General features: G+C 34.3%; 1 protein-coding gene across 9 annotated transcripts in view; it reads right to left on the reverse strand.

Annotated features, from left to right (window-relative positions):
• Positions 1–1,914: 1,914 nt before the first annotated feature.
• BLTP1 (bridge-like lipid transfer protein family member 1) overlaps positions 1,915–23,180 on the reverse strand; it is a 175,649-nt gene continuing 154,383 nt past the window's right edge. For all 9 annotated transcript variants that reach the window (XM_045514968.2, XM_045514969.2, XM_045514970.2 and 6 more), the window contains 14 exons: positions 20,509–20,709; positions 19,574–19,753; positions 17,237–17,374; positions 16,278–16,535; positions 15,221–15,371; positions 14,662–14,819; positions 14,352–14,544; positions 13,924–14,141; positions 10,689–10,940; positions 9,803–10,006; positions 8,326–8,520; positions 7,749–7,883; positions 5,101–5,266; positions 1,915–2,638 (listed from right to left, as the gene is read on the reverse strand). In XM_045514968.2, coding sequence (XP_045370924.1) covers positions 2,422–2,638; positions 5,101–5,266; positions 7,749–7,883; positions 8,326–8,520; positions 9,803–10,006; positions 10,689–10,940; positions 13,924–14,141; positions 14,352–14,544; positions 14,662–14,819; positions 15,221–15,371; positions 16,278–16,535; positions 17,237–17,374; positions 19,574–19,753; positions 20,509–20,709 — 2,666 coding nt within the window. In that variant the 3' untranslated portion in view covers positions 1,915–2,421. The remainder of the gene's footprint in view (positions 2,639–5,100; positions 5,267–7,748; positions 7,884–8,325; positions 8,521–9,802; positions 10,007–10,688; positions 10,941–13,923; positions 14,142–14,351; positions 14,545–14,661; positions 14,820–15,220; positions 15,372–16,277; positions 16,536–17,236; positions 17,375–19,573; positions 19,754–20,508; positions 20,710–23,180) is intronic.

Genomic DNA, 23,180 nt, shown 5'->3' on the forward strand with positions numbered 1-23,180 from the left:
GATTGTTCAGTAAGAGATTATATGCCTTTGTAATTTTAACAGCTGTTGCCTAATTGTCCTCCATGGGGGTTGTTCCAGTTTACATTCCTAGAAGCAATGTACAAATACGGCTTTCTCATAGCTTGTCTAATAGAGCCACAGAAGTTTTGAACAGTTACAGATTTGTTTTAAATTGCCCTTTTCTTTTTACAGCATTATCACGGTTAGTACCAGAGATAAAATTTATACTTATGTCATTTTTTGGTAATCTCATTTCTATAATATTTAAAGGCATAGGAAATTTTTAACATTTAAAACTTAGTAGCACATTGTTTCTTTGAAGCAGAGAATTAATATGTCAATTATGACTCAAGAAACTAATTTTAACATTGTAAAATGACTATAACTCAATAAAAAAAGAAATATAAAAAGAAAAAGAAAAAGAGAGCTTAGCTCTGAAGAGACAACAATTTATTGGCCAGAACTGGTCACATGATCCCACCCAACACCAGGGGCTAGGAAGTACAGTCTTACCAGGTGCACCCGTGGACAGAGTTGGACACAACTGATGAGAAGTGTTAAAAGCAGTGTTAATGACTATCACATGGACACATATGTGGTATTGTCAGGGAATATGAGCTGGAGCAGTCCAGGAAGGCTTCATGGAGGAAAGGGGCTCAAACTAGGCTCTGAAGACTAGGCAAGATCCAGATAGACAGAAAAAGGAAAGGCACTGCCGACAGGAAAGACGCCCAAGTCAAAGCCAGACACTGGGAATGAAGCTGGTACAAGGCAGTCAGGTGGGGGTGGGGAGGGTGGGCTAAAACTGCAGGATTTGGTTATTTTACCAACCAGATGCTGATCCTTTCACAATGTCAAGCAAAACTGATCCAGCGGGCCAAGATGACAGGTAGGGCTCTGGCAACCCTGGCCTCTTCGCCTGTGCCTTTGTTTTTTCACCTTTCCATTCGAGAAATTTTGAAACTTACACAAAGGGTTGCAAAAATAAAAATAGTAAATATTCTCCCCCCCCAATTTTTTTTTAGTTATTTTGTTTCATGAAGTAACTATCTTAGATACTTCTCTGGTAAGCTTGACTAATAAAAATAATGTACCTATAGCTTCCAACTGTAGGGGTGACTAGGGGGGATATAGTGATAAAGCAGATGATGGATAAGATTGTCTAGCAGAAAGAATAAAAAATTGTGTATTCTATTCTAAAATAGTGACTCTAGACACTAGGGTTTTGGTTTTAGTTGTGTTACTAAATTGCTGTGTGATCTTAGCAGTTCTTAATTCCTCTACTGACACTGTGTGTGTAGAGAGACACACACACACACACAACCCCCCCCCCCCCCCCGCTAAGTATCTTCACTCTGGAATTGTTTTTAATCTGGCCCAGATAATAATGCCTTATCTACCTAAGTGCAAGAGGCTCCACCAGAGGCTTTCTTGAGATGTTTTCTACCTCATAGTTCTTCAGTTATACTGTTTACCCAACCTTTAAACCAACCGTATTGACTTGGCTAGATTTCAAACTTGAGTTGTGATGAACAGTATAATAGTTACCTTTGAATATTATTTTAGATTTTGCTATTCTTTTTAAAAATCTTTTTATTTATTATACTTGAATATGTATACTACATTATACATATTCATAGGCACAAAGAATACATATAAACATATAAAGAATATAGTATAATAAAGCAAATAGCTGTGTATTCACTAATAGCTTAAGAAATAGAATATCTAATATCTCTGAAGCCTCTGCTGTTCCTCTCCCTAATTGTATCCTCCTTGAGCTAATTTTAATAAGTATGTATTACCTTCTGTTGATCTTCTGTGATACCTATGAAAACCGACACAGGGTTAGCATCATTAATTATAAAAATAAGCTATAAAAGAAAAGTCTCAAACACAGACTGAAACCAGTAGTTACAAACAATACTTTAGTGGTATTTATTCACATCACAATTACTCATACTATATACAAATAGGTATTTATACAAGTCTACATTTTAAAAAAAAGAAAAAGCAATTAAAGACCAAAAAAGTCACATTATCAACAAGATTTTTTCTAAAAGTTATGGCCAATAACAAAGGAAGTTCACAGTTATTCGAAAATATTTTGAAGATGCAGGAGTCATATTGCACATTATATAATTATAAACCCTACTGAGCAGATTTGTGTATTTTAATCTAATTTTTCACAAAATTTACATTATCATGCAATACTTCACTGTATATAAGAATGGTGGAACTAGAATAAACAGGTTAACTTATAAACTTTTAATACAATGGCCACAAAATTAGAATTTTTTTAAGTTATATTTAAAATAATTTTACTATACAAAAAACAAAACAACAAACAACCCCACCACTCCAGTGTAATAAAAGCTTAACAGACAGAATCAAAATTTGTTCACAGATCAGGTTACTTTTTTAGTGTTCTTCTTTGTCTTTTCCTTTCTTTTCCTTTTCATCCTGTAATGCAGTACCCAGTTTTTTAATAAGGACTGACAGAACCTTGTCCAGTGGGTCCATGACTCCTCTTTGAAGCCATTTAGGAATAGTAGTCCTGGCATGATGAAAGCCCAATTTTTGAAGAATATAATCAACACCTACTGGATCAATCTTTCTTCCAGTCCAAGAAATTAATCTAAAATAATTATAAATTATTATTAGTAAAGAGTACAGTGCCCTAGCACAGTCCTGACAGTAAGTTCAGTAACACCACTAAGCCTCCATAATATGCTCAAGACAAAATATTTTCACTAGGTGCAACTGATTATCTAACCTACTATTCTTGGATTCAGTGTAATAGCACTCAAAAAGTATGTGGTTGTAAGTGCCTTTAAGCCTACACAGCAATCAAATTTAGTGAATTTCATTATGATTAATTTATTTTAGGCCTCTTAAGTTACATGGTTATCGTAAACCTTTCAAGGATGTCTGGTTCTTTCTAAAAGATGTTAATTAACTCGATGGGAGGAATCCTTTCACAATGTATTTGTGTATCAAATCATGATGTTGTATACTTAAAATATCTGTTTTACCAATTATACCTCAATAAAGCTGGGGAAAAAAGGCTAAAATTTACTTAGAGTTTACTATGTGCTAAACATGTTAGAAAGAATAGGGAGAAAATGGTTCTTCCTTCAGTGTCCTTCCATATAGAGGAACAGCATTAGTGAAACATTCCTGGTCATTCTCTGCCCTGTATTTATCTGATTGAAAAATTGACAGAGGAACTGAATAGATAGTTCAGTATTCTCCTTCTTACCTACTCTTAGGAACCACTCATTTTGAAGCTTTCCTCCATGCCATAGGTTTTTCAAGGACAGGTCCCTAAATAGCCCAAGAGTGTTCATTGCTGCCTGTGGCTAGGTGATTACACAGGGCCTCTGACTATACAACTCTAGCACCCTCCACACCCCGCCCTTGAGTTCTGCATCACTGAGACCCTGTAGGTAAGTTCAAACTTGGACTTTGCAGTAGAAAGACATTGTTGCCTGACACCAAACCACATTCCCTGTTATCAGCTTTAGCAGTATTAAAGCTGTCCTTCTGATTCCTAGATGCCTCTCTTTTGATATTTCAGTTGGTCCTGAACTTAGGTAGGGAAAAGGAGGGTATTAAGCATTGGTCTGCTAAAACTCTAACAGTTATAAGATAAGCATTTTGCATTAATTAACTCATGTAACCACTGTAACAACCCTAGAAGATAGGTAATACCGTTTTCCAAATTCTTCATATGAGGCAACTGAGGCAGAAAGAACAGTTAGGTCCTTTAGCCAAGGTCACTCAGCTACTATGCTATGAAGTTGGGCTTAGAGCCACAGCTCTTAATCACATTCTTCACCACAATATTTTATCAGTTAACTAGTCTCTTGGTATTTGCTAAAAAAGTAAGTGTATTTGTGGCAAACAACTATTTTTATTTTCATTTTAAATTAAAATATACTTAGTCAATTTCATTATATTTCTTTAGATTTACAAATACTAAACAATTTTCTGCATTAGGACCTTTGCAATATTTTAATATTGTTCCTAAGTATTAATGCTGTTAATATTTCTCATGAGTACATGTAGCATTAATTAATACCAAAGTGTTTTATTGATTTGATTACAACAAGTTTTATTAAATACAAATTACTAACACAAAGTCACTACTTTCTGCTTGTACAAGGAGTACACTGAATAATGGAGATCTTAATAGTTTAGAATGATTTTGTGGCATAAATATGTCTGAATAATAACCTTACCTAAATGAAATATGTATCATTCTGCAGAATACTGTGTGGGACTGTGATGGAGTTTTTTTGTTTTGTTTTTTTTTTTTTTGATACCATTATTCCATGATTTTAGACAGTTAGAATTTGATTAACAAAGCAGTTAAGAGGAAAGGGGAAAAAATAGGAAAGTTGTGTTAAATCACAAACAAAGGACACACAAAGCAAGTACTACTAGTTATAGCAGAAATTTAATATAATTAAAATTAAAAATATACTTTTGAAATTTTGATATGAAAACAAGTTGGGATCATGGTTGTAGTAGAACATAATGCAGTAAAAGACCCTGAATCTGACATCATTACATTTGACATTTCAGGATGATTTTATATTACTTAGTTTGCAGACAGAAAGACACTGTGACACTGTAGGTCCTATTACACTGTCATGACATATGTGAGAAATTGTTAACGTTTCCTTAATGATGATGTATAACTTCTGCATCTTCCCAAACTTAAGTAATAAAACAGTTTACTGTAGCTACCTCAAACACCTGAAAATAACATCCTGGTGAGATGGTGAAAAAAATAATAGCAACTGTGAAAGCAGAGTTATTCTCGTATTTTACTGATCGAGAGAATGTCACACAATGGACAGCTAATCAGCACTGAGCTATTCACAGTGTTTGTCCTCCTTTTGCCTTGCCTAGAAGCACTTACAAAAGCAGAAAGGAGCAGCAAAAATATCAGTCAGAAGCTGTAGAGGTTGTAAGTGACTAATTTATAAAAATATTCTTTGGTAAACTGTATTTAACCTGCTGCATTATTTATAACCTTTTTCTCATAATAATCCCACAGGAAATAGGTAAATATATACACCCACTACTTACCTAAGAGTGGGTTCTAGATGCCATGTGTTGCACATAAAATCTCTCCAGTCCACAGTAGTGTAAGTGATGCTATCTTCTCTGTCTTTGTCAGAGGAATTTTCATCATGTGTAATAATTGGACTTTTCTGTCCTGGTCGAGTAGATAAAATCCGAGGTGGAAAAATGGCTATAATGAAATGATAAATTAATATTGCAGACATGTATCTTATAAATTTATTTTAAATCACTAATATGAATAAAGTAATTGGCTCCATTTATTTTATTTATTCATTTAATTACATTTCTTAAAAACTAATATTTTAAAATAAACCATAAAAAAGTGCCAATTATTGGTATTTCTTGGAGGACGACAATATCAAAGTTATTTTATTCTCTTACAAGAATTAGAAATAACATACCATCATTTATTTTTGAATAATAGCACATATTTTACATATATTTGTGTGCCTAAATTTAATGGTAAAGAATATTGAGATTTATTTGATAGTGGGCATAGAGCTCTGAAATTGACAGTTGTAGGGTTCCTAAAAAATGCCTGTAGGTAAATGACTTTTTTTAACAGCTTGACTGAGATAACAGTTCACTCATTTAAGGTGTACAACTCAATGGTTTTAATATGTTAATGGCTATGTATATATTTGAACAGTGGTTTAACTTACGAGGTTTTTGTTAAGATCTTTTTATAATTGAGAACTCAATGTTTTATGAAAAATCAAGTGTTTAAATTGGTGATCATAAATATACTTAAAATCAAATTCTGAGAGTTTTCATATGATCATTTTTTAATAAATATGGCATTTCTATAGAGCACAGGTTTTCAAGACACAAACTGGGCATAAAATAATTAACTATGTAATATGCTGTGTATTATGTAGCTCTGCTTATAACTTTGTTAATTAACAGTGGGATAATGTATTGATTGGGAATGAACCTAGGAATGAAGCTGTACCATCACACCGCATCAGAATACAGATGTCTTCAGTTATTGCCTGCTCTGGTGCTCTGCTTTTGTTTATTACTGGTGGTGGTTACAGTGCTACAGTTTATCTTGATGTTCCAGAAGTATGTTGAGTATGCCTAGTCTTACACGCCATTAAGAATTTTCTGAGGCATGTTTATGTTTCTTTTGGCCAAAACTACTTGCTTTTAGTTTTTAAAAACAAAATATACTTACAGCTATTAAAATATTTTTACTTATAATTGAAATCCCCATAAATAGTAATTTTATTATTTTAAGTCCGATAATTAAGCCCCTAGTTCTCTTTTCTCATTAAAATGTTTTATAACAATTTATATAAAAATATATATATTTTTAAGAAACACACAGCTCATGGCAGAACACAATATTTCATAAAATGACAAAGGTTTCACATAATACCTGAGAGAAATTTAGCAGGCTTTTAAAATCTAGATAGACTAGAAAAAGAATTCTGAACTTCATAGGTTTATCTAGAATCTGTGTTTCTCCACATTGTTTAAATATTAAGGCAGAGAGAAAAACAAGAGGATTAACAGTGACTGGTATGTGTTGTTGCTTTATGTGAAAGCTGGATCTATGTATATTCCACATATTTCCTAATACATGCTTTCAACCATTTCACTTGAATGACTTGTAGATTTCTTCCAGCCATCATTATTGATTTCACTCTTAATTTGTGGCACATCTAGATGAATAGTAATGGAAGAGCAATTCAATTTATGTATGCTACTTTTGTACTCTTTCAACATGGTCATTTCATAACCTGTCTGTTTTCTTCACACATTCATCCTGAGGCTATTTTGAAATATCTGCAAGACAAATTTTGTGTTTCTTTTTTCATGGAAAAAAATGTAGTATTATATTGTGACCTGAATAAATTACATCTATTCCAAGCAATTAAAAACAAATCACATCTGTTGTTTTACCACTATATATTCATATAGTTGTGCAGTAAATGTTTATTGAGTGAATAAAGACCATGCATTTCTGGAGTATTCCATATCATGACATTTCAAACTGCCTCATTCTTTTAAACAGCTATAGAGTATTCCATTTCATTATATGGACACACCATAATATATTCAACCAATTCCATATGGATATTAGTGTCACCATATGTTTCTTAGTGGGCAAACATTTAAATTTCCACTGAGTAAACCAATGTTAGCTAGCTCATAAAAACAAAACAACACCACTGAAGTCTAAATAATTTATTTATAAAAAGAAAATGTTCTGTGCATTCCAAATAGATTTCTTATTAATTCCATTTTCCCAATTATGTATGTAACTCTTGCTAACTTTACTATACAGTTGTTTCTTTAGTCACTCCACTTTGACTAGCAATATTTCTTCAAAGAGGCTTTCTCTTTTCCTTCAACTTTGTAAGAGTATCTTACAAGACCTGATAATGTACATAACATATATGGAAACATTTTGTAAAGTATACACCAGTTTGAGGCTTGGTTAGAAAAAGAGTGCCGTGTACCTAGCAGATACTCAGAAAGTCTATCATACAGTCTTACTAACATTATTTATTGATATTTGTAACTTATGGAGGAAGTAGACCCTTTCTACTCATTTTATTATTAGACCATAAAAATCCATACAAATGGTACTAAAGAGCTGCCTTTCCCAAAGCTTGAAAGGAAAAAAAGAGAATGTTACCCACCTTTTTCTTTTTCTTTAAGATAAGCCGACACTAAATCATGAAGAAACATGATGAGCTCAGCATCCATTGTCACACAGATGTGGTCAGTGAACTCTGTCACCACACTACATTCTACCTTTGGCTTCAGACTGACATCTGCAATGGAAAAAAGTTCTTTTGTAGTCACAGATTTATTGGAATAAGTCCCTTCCTGTTCCCTTTACATGGGCCCATGTTAATAAGGGATTTACATGGGTCCGTGTAAATGCATCCACTTAAATACAACTATAAAAAAGATCCTGTATGTGATTTACAGAATGATTATGATTGTTTACTAAGCACGTTCTGAATATATGCCATTTATTCCCCATAAAAACCTGACAAATGAAGTCCTGTTAGTCCCGTTTGAAGAAAAAGAGGCATAAATGGATTGAAGTATTTGCCACAGGGCGTCCAGCAGGTAAGAAAATCTAATTGACCCAGAAAATCAATTTCATTATATTACAAAAATAACCTCTGGGGGAAAAAAAGCAGTTTGAAGATCCATTAGAATTTTCTTAGTAACTTAAGAAACTATAAAGATTATTTTTCCACATACCCTGTAATGAAGGTTCTTGTGGTTCTTGAACATGAATGGATTTGAAGTCAAGCTGCATTCTTGGTAGTGCAAAGATAGTCTCTGTTTCATGATTGTAGCTAGAACCTCCTCTGAATCCACTCAACAAACTAGAATTCTTCACCATAGTGCTACTCTCAGTGTTATTAGCATCAACATTACGAAGTAGGTTTAGCTCTACATGCATAATAAAGACAGTAAGAATCAAATTAAACCAATTAGGCATTGGTAAACATACAGTTTTCATGACACTGATACACAAAACTTTTATCATTTCAAAAATTGGAAAATAAAGACATTTAAACAAATAGAGCCATATAAAGCTTTGGTTTTTGAGACTAGTTATATACCTATATACCTACATAGACATAAATATGGACACACTTATATATGTATCACTATTCTCAATACCAAAGCTTTATAACATGATTGGATAAATCCAGTACATTTTGGTTTTTGTATCTTGAACTTTAAAATCAGTATTATTTTCAACTGAATTCATATCTAAATTTAAGAGTTTCATTAAGCTGAAACGTTTTCCATAGATCGAATACTATTACAGAATTTATGATTAAATAGGATCCTGACCTTGAAACCAGGTGGAAGTCCCGATTTTCCCCAACATAATATGCTATAGTTACCTTAGGGTTATAAAAATACAGCACTTTTCTGGTACACAGGTGGCAGTTCAGTATGCTAATAACCCTCCATAGTATCCCTTCCCTGAAGTGTCTATTTGGAAGGTATTATAGTCAGTACATGCAAAATCTTCTAATATACTTCCTTATCCTGCTTTGTTTTCAGGACATTTTTAATAGTCTCTAATCCCTGCGGTTGCCTATGCATAGCAATTATTTTACATGGGGCCCAAGCCACCTTCTTTTCCATTCTGAAAGGAGGTCATTTTTAAGTAAAACATTCAACTCCCAACATGTCTCAATCTAGTCAGCTTTCCAATACAGATAAAATGCCTGGTAAAAGATTTACTGTAAACTCTAACACAAAAACAATCACAGAATAACAATTTTCATGACTGCAGTTACTACAGGACTGGTGAATCTAATCGAATGAAAAAAAATTCATCAAAGCACTTTCTTAAAATTTATGACTTCATAAGAATAGTACTTAGTTTCATTTTATTCCAGCCATCCTGACCCTTAAGGTTGTGGTATGCTATTACTTAGTTGTGTAACAACTTTCCCAAACCTCCAATGTGAACATTACTACAAAAATACTCATTCAATATAGTTACAATTACAGTTTTAAGTTACATCTAAAATAATTTATCTATGAGATGATGCACTACTAGGGTGGTGAAGCATGCACTAATACTGTTACTTATGGCAGCAGGAGTAAAATGAAACTTGTTTAAAGAAATGAAAAGTCTCCCTCTACTTAAATTCTAAACACAAAATAGAACAAAACAAAATCAAGCTCTCCAAAGAATCAAACTGTTAACCTTCATTCCTTGTGGCTGTAACATAATTGAACCATTCTTTCACACTTGCTACTCCATGGGGTGGATTTTCATGGCGGCGCCTTGTTATCTTGGTTATTGTTGCCATAGGACTTTCCAAAGCACCACACGGTTTGGTAACCATAGTATTATGGCCCAGATGAAAATCCAGTGTTTGTACAATGTATGTAGAATGATCACTGGAGCCTAGAGGGGAAAAACAAGTTTCTTAAGTAAACAAACTATATAGATAGATAGATGCAAGAAGAGAGTTGTGCCTTAACAGCAACAGATTTAGCTAAGTAAGTCATACTTAGATAGGGAAGGCTGTAAAACTGAGGAGTAAAAATAAGTGAGAAAAATCACAGATACTTTTTCTTAGTTATAAATGGATTTATCCCCAGAAGATGAAGAGCATCCACCATTTTTCCTTCATCATTAAGAAACCACTGAGTAGAAAATTAATGCTACAAGAAACTATGAATAGAGGCAAAAAGCATGCCCTTGTGCATAGAAGGTCTGAAAATAGTTCAGACTGGCAAGTAATTTCCTAATACTACCACTCTGGGTCTTCTCTTCTTGTTTTTATAAGAAATATTTACAATAACTACTATTATGGCTATGGTCGGCCACAGCAGCAAAAACTTTAATTGCCTGAGTAAGAAACATAGTAACATGGCAAGTACAGAAATAAGTTCTTCAACATGCCCCAGACTTTATAGACTCATTGGCAGTAAACTCCTTCACACATCAGCTATGTGTTAAGTAGAGATGAACTTCAGAAATATAAGAAAAACAGATAAAAAATATGAGAAAGGAAAATTACTTTGTCAAAGATAATCATATGAGAAGGTGGGAAAAAGTGAAAGTTGAATGTGTGTCAGTTTACCATCTTCCCAGATTTTCTGAGCTTCAGTCCAAAAAGCAATATTTGGTTCTTCTAAGTGAAAAAGGGCCCAGGATTTTGAACGGAAATTTGGACCATGAAAACAAGCTAGTGTCATATGATTTCCATGTAAGCTCATTGATCCTCCAAACTGCATTCCATCTTCTGGTAACGGAATCTGAAATAAGGATATGTGGCATCCTGACACCACTTTCAATACTCCAGGCCAGTGTCGATGATGAGCTGCATCAAGCACTGCAAGAAAACCAAAAACCACTTATTCTCAAGTGTCTCATGAACATCTTGAATGGTGGGTGGGAAGGCAGCAGGTGGCTACTCTCTACAGCTGAAGTGACTCAGATAAGGAAGAAAACAACAATTCAGCACCTGGTTAACGTTAAGAGAAGCTAATCAAGATACACTCTGGGAAATGATGCTGCACAAGGATGGGCAGAACGAAAGAAAGTAGCAACTTGCTAATAATACTTACAATGAATGCTTCTGCACTGATTAATGATTTACAAAATGCCTCCATGAAATTTTATACAATTATCACAGTAACTTTGTAAACTAGTTATTTCATCTAGACTCTTCAAGTGAAGCAGAAGAGAGGCTAAGTAAACCATTGATTAGAAGTCTAGAAATCAAAGGCAGATCCCTGATTTTTAAGCATTTTTAGCTATTTTATACCCCTGCTGCTGCTGCAAAGTGAGGTCTGAAGACCAGCAGTGTCAGCATCACCTGGGAGCTTGTTAGAAATTCACTCTTCTAACCACTCCATATCTACTGTATTAGAATCTGCATTTTAATAAGATCTCCAGGTATTTCAGATGCATATTAAATTCTGAGAACTAATCAGATAAACAGATGACCACCGAACAACACGGTGGTTAGAGGTGCCAACCCTCTGTACAGTTGAAAATCCACATATAATTTATAGTTGGCCCTCCATATCCACAGTTCTTCAGGATTCAACCAACCACGTTTCACGTGGTACCATAGTATTCACTACTGAAAAAAATCTGCATGTGGCCCTGTGCAGTTCAAACCCGTTTTTGAAGGGTCAACTGTACAATTCATATTTATATTTCCTACTTATTCCAGTAATATCCTCTTGTCTGTTTTCCACAATTCTCATTCTGGATCCAACCAAGAATCATGCATTGTATTTAGTTGGCATACCTCTTTAGAGGTTTCCTTTAATCTAAAACATTCCCTAAGCCTGTTTGTTTTCCATCACAAGGACTTTTTTGAAGAATCCAGTCCAGGCATTTGGGAAAACAGCCCTCTGTTTGTATATGCCTGATGCCAATTTTAGTTTAAAGGAAACACATGGACTAGGAGAACAAGATAAATGAAACCACAAGCAAGCAACTGAAAGGTAGGACAGAAGGTAGGACATTCTGTAGGACAACTGACCAAGTCTCTTCAGCAAGTGAGGTCATTAAAAAAAGAACTGTACTAAATTTTAAAAGAGCAAGGAATATAACCATATTTAATCTGTGACTTAAATTGAATATACTGGTTTGGACAAACCAGTTGTAAAGATAATTTCAGGTCAGTTGTGGATGAGAACGCTAGAGGAGATAATTAGCAAAATGGAAAGGTGGAGGTTGTTGATTGGAAAAGGTTACAAAACAATATGAATAATAATTTGGTAAAAAGTACACATGTATTTAGGCGCATAGAAAAGTATCTGAAAGTATATGCTCTAAAGTGTTCACGGTGATGATTTCTGGGTGGAATGTGATGTTTTTATTTTTTGCTTGTATATATTTTCTGATTATTTTTCCAATGCATATGTATTGCTTCTGTGATAATAAAAATTATCCTTTGGTAATAATGTAACTTTAAAAAGCTAAAGCTCTAACCTGTTCTTAGAAATAATGATCAGTATATATATGTAAACTAAAAAAATGTGCAGTATATTATATTTATTTGCAATATAATGTATATGTGCAGTCAAACTCTAGTAATTCTCCCTAATAAAACTGAAAAAGAAAAAATAAAAATTATCCTGCTTCTGACTTTTCACTTTTACGTGTATCACTCTAGTTAAAGCCACCATCATCTGTTGCCTGTACTCTCAGAATGTCCTGTTTACAATGGTAATGTAACTATGTGTGTAACAATGGTAATGATAATTATTTTAGTGGTTTCCTTACTTTCATTCTTAACCACCTTAGTAAATTCCCCACACAGCAGCCAGAGTGATGCTTTAAAAAGGACTATTTTTTAAAAAAGTAAATCAATATCAAATCTGTTCAAAACTCTCCAAGTTACCCATCATATTAAAAATCTTACCTGTGGCTTTTCTCTATGAATTCTTTCCAACATTTTCCTGCTTTCTCACTCTGTTCCACCAAAGTGGGCCACCTTTCTGATCCTCAAGCAAGCAAGTTTCCTCCTGACTGTAAGAACTTTGCACACTTCAATAGCCTACTATGCCCAGAACTCTCTTCCCCCAGATTTTAGCCTAGCTCTTTCACTTCAGAAAAGGTTTCCCTGACCACTCTTTCTAAAATAGCTATCCTCACATGCTATCATTCTCTATATCCTCCCTGCTTTTTTTTTTTTTCCTCTCAGAACTTCTCTCGACTTCAAAGTATCTTACATACTTACTCAGTAAATTAGTTATGGTCTGTCTGTCCCATTAAAATGTAAGCTTTATGAAGGTAGGAACTTTGTCCACTAGTAGATCCCCTATGCCTAAAATAGTACTTAAGAACATGGTTGATGCATAAATGTTTGCTGATTAAGTTACTGAGTGAAAACAAGAATCTGTCTAATATGACATCACTCATAATTCCACCAGAACGTGGAATTATCATAATTTGTATTCAAGAGCATGGATTATGGTTGTATGTATTAAACATTCAAGTGAGTATGAGTAATGTAATGAGAAATAGAATGTAAGCTATTCAGATACAAAGAAAATATTATCATTAGTTGTAATTTGCAATAATATGATTCATTTGTAATGTCGTGATGCAATTTGTAGTAATGGTATGGTTGTAGATGAGCTGTGGCAGGGGAAGGAGATAATAAATGAATGACTTCCCAAATGATGACCTCTAATTCCACTGGTGGGTAGAAAATCAGGCACTTTGCTGAGTGAGAAGGATAAAGAGCATATGGATCACTCTGTAAGTATATAGATACTGTTTTAAATTAAGATCATAACACATACTTAGTGAAAGATAAAGCATGTATAAAGTCTTAGTCTTCTAACTCTTACATTGTTCTTGTGAACTTTTCTCTAGGTTATTAGTCACTGTCTTAGGTGGAAGATAAGGAACTGGTCCCCAGGTAGACAGAGCTCGTTTGCTGGTGTCAAACTGCTGGGTGAAAAATTCCTGGAGCTTCATTCCTATTTTTATCAGGTCCGGTGTAGTTGATCTTGATATCATTACTTGGAAAATATCCCACTTCAAATCTCCATGGACAAAAATTTCACTAAAGCATAAAACAGAGTCTTTATCATACATCTTATAGAAGACGGTTTAAAAGCACAAGAAAAATTCTCTTCCCAACAGCTTTTCATTCATATTAATTGTATGATATAAAGTCATTTTGCAGGAAACATGGTTTGTGGTTTCTCACTAGATGATAGAAAACAGGTTAAGGACAGTCACGTAAAGTATTGAAAAAGTGTTTACTAAATACCTTTTATCAGTCATGCTTGACTCCAGTGTATTATACAGATTTACTTTCCATTCATCCTGAAGCTTGAGATCAGCATTACTGAAGATGCCCATGAGGATACTTGAGCCCATGTAATCAACACGAGCTTCAGTAGAACCCATAGTAATCTGAATTTTGTGACTGGGTTGCTGATTTGGATGTTCAGAAATATGAGCTAATATAGAAACAATAAATTACTAGTCACAGAAATGCCTAATGGGAAAAACTCATCAAAATCAATTTTCAAATATTTTTTTAAAATACATTTTTCAGTTGTAAAATTTCAACATACCAACCATCTCCAAAGCATTGACATCTATGGTCCCTCCAACTACTCCTCCTTTAGAATCTAACTGTGATCTTCCCAGACCAACAGACATGCTTATCTCTCTATCTCGGTTACTTCCTACTGACAGACGGCCCTGGCTCTTCAAACCACTAGTTGTCCAACTGTAAAAAAGAAAAAGGGTTATTAATTAGACATATGGCTTCCAATGTCATGAATTAAATAAAACAGGAGTTAGATGATTTCAAAAAGGTTGGATGATGAAACAATACATTTCTTCTAAAAACTGTGGTAAACGTTTACATGATAAAGCTTTCTTCTTAACTAGAAAATCATGCTATTTTTCTTAAAATTTTCTGGTTTTTTTAGAAAACATTTCATGCTGTTTTATATTACAGTATCTTTAAGGTGAAACTACTTTCAAGATAAAGCAATTTATATCTTATCTGCTGTTTTTACTGTCTCAAACATTTCAGTATTAAAAAAAGGTTTTGAATTGCTTTACAATATGAGAAAAATTAAAACTAATGATTAAATATATTTTCTTTGTATCTGAATAGCTTACGTTGTATTTCCCATTACATTACTCATATTCATTTGAACATTTAATTGCTTCAAGTTGATAGCAAACACGACAAGTGTTTCCCATGGGGTCCCTTGTTGGCTTGCTGCTTTGTTTGATTTGTTAAAAGGAGTTGATGTTTTTGAAAGCGAATCTAAAAACAGAAAAATCAAATGTACGTTCATTCAGATAGATGCTCAGCCAATTACAAAGCAGAAACTACTCTTATCAATAATCCAAACAGTAAAATTATGATATTCTTGTGTTAAAACCTATCAGTTAATAGCTGTTATATTGCCTCTAAAATAAGTACTTATTGCATTTTTATTAAGGTTGCCAGCCCTACTTCTTGAAAACACATAAAGTTCTATATGACCTCCATTTTATATGAGGAAATTCTGGTGTGCATGGGATACAGATCATTCATCACTCTAAAATTTTCTTAACAAAGGAGGAAATCATTAAGTTGCTGCTGCCAAAAAGAAAACTTCGGAGGCAGGTACCATTCTGAAACGCAGAGGCTGGCTGGGGTGCCTGTCTTCTGTGTTCTTATGGACTCTGTATATCTTGAATCCTGCATTTGCTCATTATACTCCACTCTTACCTTGTGCCATGAACTACATCATTTTTATATGCTTAGACACAAGTAGAGTATTGAGCATATAAGAATGTTCAAAAAATACTGGCTGAATAAAAGAATGACTGAATGAACGTCAAGATTAACTTTTTCAGTATCAAATATCTTTTACGACATTGTAGGTTTATTTTACTTCTAAAAATAGCTGTACCATATGGAGCATGCTAACAATATGCTCATTCCCCTCTCCCTCCCTATCCCTTTTCAAAGCTACTAGCCATCCAGATGTCCCTTCTGCTGGCAAATACTGTGAAGTATTTATTGTCTGGTTTGGGATTTACCTGTCCCCCTCTCCTTCGTCTTCCCTAAAAACCTGCAAGAGTTTATCTCCCTTTAGCTGGGGCAGAAATCTGGGAGTAACTAATTAAGATTTTTATTTTGGGGGCCTCCAAGGGCTACTGATAATGAAGGAATCACTGTTACCTCTTCGGGGAACTGAAGAATCAGACACACTCCGTGATCTTACGGAAGCTGGGGATTTTAGGCTCTGTGCTGCTGTCCCTGGTGACATGGTGCTGTTTGTCATATGCTCATTGAACACATTAGGTGACTGAGGCATGTGGGTGAAGGAGGCTGACTGACTAGGCTGTTCCCAGGTCCTGCAGTAAGCTTTTCTTGATGATTCAGGGGAAAGGTGCTGGCTTACACCTTCAATGGAATCAGGTGTCCCTGGGCCAGATGCTAATAGAAAAGCAGAAAACAAAAACAAAATTAACAGGGTAAAATCACCATATTATAAAATTTTGCCACTCCACCATTTCTGTAATCACATTATACAGTCCTTCCAGTTCTCCACCTGACAACTATACAGCAGTGTACAGTTTGCAAAGTAAAATCCAGCATGTCATTTTATTTCATTCTCCCTGAAGCTCCATGAGAAGGGCAGGACAGGAACTTCTGTTCCCATTTTACAGATGAGAGAATAGACTGAGGCCCAGATTTCTGATATCTTCAACTATGTCATTAAGTCTACCTTTCACTTATTAATGTAATACTACAACAATATCTAAGTCCAAGAGAAAAAATGCAGTATGGTAGCACATCCCCAACATTTTGTTTTCCATGCTTAATGAACCATGATTAACTTGGTTAAATGTATTTCTGCACTTCTAGATTTTGCAAAGATTACAGAGTAATCACAGAATAAAAATCAACTGAGCTTAATCCCTGAGAGAGCATTTTGTGACCTCCAATAATACTGCATTACCAGTGGTTAGCACATTAAAGGGGCTCAATAGATATTTGCTCAATGAGTGAATGAACAGCATGGTACAACTTATCAAGTAAGAAAAAGTTTGTGTTATCAATCGTGGATCTTTTAACGACTGTAACCAAAATTAAAAGCAGCCCAAATATAATTTATAATTACATAACAAACTTACTTGGCAAATTTATAGTTTGGTCTCCGAGGAACAGGCGTCTTGCAATACTTCTCCTATACCAGGCTCTTGGAAACGCCAGAATTTCACTGAGTCGGCGCATATCATATTTGAAGGAAGCAGACCCTATATCACAAACAGCTGAGGCATATATAAAATTTGTTAGAACAGATGACCAAAACCTTTAATATTTTCATAAGGTATAATATGACATAATATTACACAACTGAATTAAAATTCAGTAACAATTCATGAAATACCAAAATAAGTTACACAGTATGATTAGTAAGTGATAATGTGTGCCTCCCACAAATAATAAAAATAGTATATTCTAGCACTGTTAGTTCCATTTCCATTTTTGAGGTGAGGAGGGCAACCTGGAATTCTATTATCACTTTATCTTGAAATTCTCAGAGGGTCTTAGAGCTTCCAGCTTCAACTCTCAAATATGGGAACTGAATCTGAATGAGCTGGAATACATACTTCCTCAAAAGTAGCTGCAAACCTGTATGGCAAGACCTACAGTTTTCCTTTTAGACAAAAAGCAGCAACTTGTCAGTCTGAAAGCTTCTGATGGCCGTCTCCTGGAGTTCTGCTCTGAGCACTCTGCTGCCCCTGCTGTATGTGCTCTGCCCTCCTCCACCACAGCTTCTCTTCTTACACACCAATGTCTCCCAAACCTAAAGTTTCTATTCCAGCCTGAGCCCATATCCACACAGTCCATCAGCCAACTGCCAACAGGGCCCTTCCCCCTCAATGTCCTTTAGGCACTTCCTTTATTTTCTAAGTTAATGACCTCAATGTCCCTTCAGTCACCTAACTAAAAAGCTGGAGGCATCCTTGTCTCCTCTACTGCTCCTCATACAATTTGTCCTTAAACTTTGGGATTCTCTTACTCCTCTTAAAACCATTCCCTTTTCTCTTTTTTCTACCATCACAATTCCAAGACCCTATTATTTAGTCTATTTCAACAGACTTCTCAAGTATTGTTCCGCTCCCATTTTTCATTCTACTATCAACTCTCTTCCTAAAACATTAATCTGAAGCATCATTCCTTTTTTTAATGTAAACAGATTATTTTATAATCCATATATAATTCTGGTTATTTTTGTGGTAAGAACACTTAACATTTGATCTACAATCTTAACAGGGTTTGTTTGTTTTGTTTTTTTTTTTAAGTATACAATACAGTATTGTCATCTTTAGGGACAATGTTGTCATCCTATTTCTTAAAAACCTCTAAAGGCTTCTCACTGCCCAAAAGATCAGAACCCTGTTTTTGGCCTGGCATTCGAGTCTCCCCACGATCATGTCCTGAATCTGTTTTACCAGCTTTACCTCTGGCCAACTCCCCTCTCCCCCTGGAACCCACCTACTTTTTACAACTAACTAAATGTTCAGTTATACCTGTGCTTCAGTCTCACTGAATCAAAGTATGAACCAAAAGCATATTTTTTGATGCTTCTATGCCATTAAATACCACATTGCTATAGCCAAGAATATTCCTACATAATTTTGAAGATCTGGCCCAAATATCATTTCCTTTGTGAAGCCTTCTCTGATCAAAATTTAATTGCTTCCTCTTCATTAAGTAAATTCCATTATAGGATTTATCACACTGCAGTGTAATTTATCTGTACACTAACAAGACCTTGCCTTATTCATGCCTGCACCTTCAAGCACCTAGCAGAGTGACTGGCACAAGTTCACTGTAAAATACAGGCTCAATGTATGTTTGTTCACTGACCAAACAGATACTGTGTTGAGTGGGTTGAGGGTACTTACTGTATTTGTTTGATTAATAATTTTTAAAGTTTTCACTCACATAGTACTCTAAATTCTGCAAAATGTTCTACATGTATCTAATTCTAAATACTCATATCACAATGTAAAGAAAATGAGGAAGGGATCTGCTCACAGTTACGTAACTAGTTATAAAGCTAGTGATGCACATGCACACAACTCAAGATCTGATGACACCAAGGAAAAAATCTTCAATACTCATTCCTCCTTAGTGTTTTAAGAATTTATAATTTAAAAATCAAACAAAGTCAGAAATTTTACCAATTCATGGTAGAGAAGTAAAGAAGCAGCTCAGTAATTTAATTAGGCATATTTTGGCCCTTAGGTGATATTTCTATGTATTTATCTAGAAATCCTATTTCTAACACTGATTACCTGGACTGAGATAGTACTTGGCTGGACTGTTAATTCTCTCCGTTAAATCAATTTTTCATAAACAATATTATTAAACATATTTAATATTTAAACACTTAAAAAGGAGGCCCTTGTTTAATTCTGGAAAACAATATTTTAGTTAAAAACTATAAAATTGAATACCAGATATATTTATTAGTGTAGTGTCCATTTTGCTTGCAGACTTGCTTACAGACTGACTTTCAAAAAACGAGGCACCTCCTGAACGCCTTATCCGAGACAAACTCACTTTCACAAACTCGAGATTTATACTGAGTGAATCTTTTCGACCAGTGACTGAAGTGGGTTCTTCATCCACATTTCCTTTAAAAAACAAAACAAAACACAGACACATGAACACACACATACATACACATATATATATTCATACATTATATACACAACTATCTAGTTACATGAATTTATCGAATAGACTAGAATATGCCATCAATTAAAATCACTTAAGTGAGGTAAAAATTTAAGCAGAATGACCTAATAAGCATTAGGAATTCCTAACAATAGTTTAATAGGTGCAAGCCCATAAGCATAATTGATGATTTTTGCAACATCTCTCCAATAAAAACTAGAATTGACATGGAGTGTGTCTTTATTATTTATCTATATAAGTGAAGAGACATTCACTAATATCAACTTTTTATACAGTTTTAGTGGTAAATCTGCACTCTAAAATGCCAGTGGAATTTGAGTTTTAAATTAAGAAACATGATGTACACTCTAAAAATTTACAGTTCATAGAATATAATTTTTTATACAAATAGGAAGTGATTTAGTGAAACATTTAAATAACATAAGTAACTTCTTATATCCAAAGAGACTGTACAGTATATATCACTTATAAAATATTCTGAGTTCTAAATTTCCTATATAATTAATTTATCTGCATTACTTGTTTGATATTTCTACTTATTACTTAGAGACAGGATAGAAAGTATCAAGAAGAAAAATAAAGTTTCTGATCTTGTTTTATATCTATTATTAAAGGTATCATGATTTCTACAAGGATCAAAGCTTGAAAAGATGCTATAAATCTGAAAAAGATGCAAACATGCTAAGTATACCTAATCCTCCTGATCCAGGTGTAAGGCCAGAGACAGCAGTTTTTTGCTTCCCTGCTCCATATGGATGAAATACATAAAGAGAGAAGTCAGACATGCACGCAGTGAAGCTCAAACCCGATGAACTGCTGCTGGAGCTGGTCAGGTCTGACTGACTACTGCTGTGCCGACTTCTGCCAAGAGGGCTGCCTAATCCAGATGAACCTACAGTGAACACAAAAAATCCAAAATATTTATAAGCTACAGAAAATTTAAAAAACCTGTCACTAGTATAGTCTCAAGAACCAAATATGACTTGCAAATAAAATGAAAGTCAAACATTAACTGATCAATAGATTTAAATCCTGAAATGCAAGTGAGGACTTAGGAAATTAATTGGAAATATTCTGTTCATCTTTGAAACAATTATTTGTTCATATGACTGGCCAACTCCATGGTTTCCTGTTTCTTTTCTCCTTTGTTCTATTGGAAGCAGGCAGTCAAAGAGGTACAAAATAGCTGGGTTTTAAGCAGAAAGGGAGGAGAACGAACTGTAAAAAATTCAAATCATACAGCAGGACTCCATATTTCCATAGGAACAATGGAAATAGAGCCAGGTACACAAATGCACAAAGTTAAAGATCTCTTTCTCTTCACCACGGATAGGTGAATTCCAAATATGCTATAAAAATAAAAAATACAGTGTGAAATCTAAAAAAAAAGACACAAGTGAACTTATTTATAAAACAGAAACAGACTCACAGACATAGAAACAAACATGGTTACCAGGGGGAAAGAGAGTGGGAAGGGATAAATTGAGAGTTTGAGATTTGCAGTTACTAATAGATAAACAAGCTTCTTCTGTATAGCACAGGAAACTATATTCAATATCTTGTAGTAACCTATAATGAAAGAGAATATGAAAACGAATATTTGTATGTATTTGTATGACTGAAACATGCTGTACACCAGAAACTGACACACTGTAAACTGACTATACTACAATAAAAATAAAACAAATAAATTAAATTAAATTAAAAAATATGAGACCATCTAAACAGAGAATTAGATGACTTTGCTGATGATTCTAAAACACATATCTCTAGACCAGACTTCCTTTGGATTCATATATTGCAACATATATTCATATATTGCAACATCCCATTAGAGCAGGTCACAGGTTTAAAGCTTACCAAGTCCAAAACTAGACTCTTGATCTTTTCCCCCAATCTGCTACTCTTCCAGTATTTCCCATCTCCAGTAACACTTCCATGCAAATAGCTCAACCAGATACCTAGGAGTTGTTTGTCCTCCTTCTCACTTCTAACTTCCTATTATGAAATTTATCACCGTATCATTTCTAGTAACATATATCAAGTCTGTCCATTTCCCTCCATCTTACCATTGCTATTCCAGCCTAAGCAATGATCAGTTGTGAGCTGCTGAAATTACCAACTACTCTGTTTCCTTCCATTCTTGTTCTCCTTCAATCAACTGTCACACTGCAGTTGGACTAGTGTTCTAGAAGTGTACATCATAATCACGTCCACTTTCCTACTGAAGCTTTCAGTGGCTTCCCTGCATGATCTGGCTCTTTCTTATCTATCGAAATCTTGCTCATGCCAGTATACCCTTAGTTCACCATGCTCCACTTATACTTTTTTTTTTCTTTTTCAAAGTTGCCAGATTCTTTCCTGCTTCATACATTTTGAACTCTGTACCTGGAGTGTTTATTCCCCCAACTCTCTGCTTGGCTAACTCACACTCACCTACTTCATGTTTCCACTTAAAATATACTTGTTTCCTTACTATCTGTTTCTCCAAATGCAACTGAAGTTCCACACTAGCAGCGGCCATGTCTGCTAAGTTCACTACAGTACATCCAACCCTTAGCACTGATCCAGAACTCAGTAAAGCTCAATAAAGATCCTTTAAAAGAATAGACATTATCATAACCCACAGTTCTAATACATTTATTCTCATCATCATTCCTTCTTGCATGTTTTATGATGATAAAATGATGGGTGCTGTTTCACTTTTTTATTTCCTAAAATAAATGTGGGCATAAAAAATAACTGCTCATTTTATATTCCTTTCACTACGTATTCCTACCATAGTGCATATACACTGCTATAATAATTTAAGTGTTAATAATTTGTAACATTTGCCCTTAAGAAAAAAGTGAATATCCCAACAGAGAAATGGGCACGGACATATTTATCCCCCTCCCTCAAATAGCCAATAAAGTAGCAATATAAATTAAAATGATAAAATCCCATTTTAGTCCACATTAGCAATGACTGAAAATAAATTTAAAGCACAATGTTGGGAAGAATACAGTGTGGAGTCCACACACTGTGGTGAAGATGGCAGAAATCTTATCATCTTACTAGAGAGTAAAACCTACCAAACACCTTAAAAATGTTCACACACTCTGACTCAGGAATTACGCTTTTAAGAATTTATCCTAAGGATGTTTTAAAATGTCTATATACAAAGATATTCATCTCAATATTATTTACAAAATAAAAAAAGTCCAGGAAATTTCAAATATATGATCAAAATAATGGAATATCATGCAGTCATTAAAGTTATCTTAGATATTAAATATTTAATAATTTGGGAAAACTTATATTTAAAACTTTTTAAAGTTATATAGCAGAAGAGACCATCTTTCAATTTTGCTTGGGAAAAAG

The sequence above is a fragment of the Camelus bactrianus genome, chromosome 2, assembly GCF_048773025.1.
Source record: "Camelus bactrianus isolate YW-2024 breed Bactrian camel chromosome 2, ASM4877302v1, whole genome shotgun sequence".
NCBI classification, from domain to species: domain Eukaryota; kingdom Metazoa; phylum Chordata; class Mammalia; order Artiodactyla; family Camelidae; genus Camelus; species Camelus bactrianus.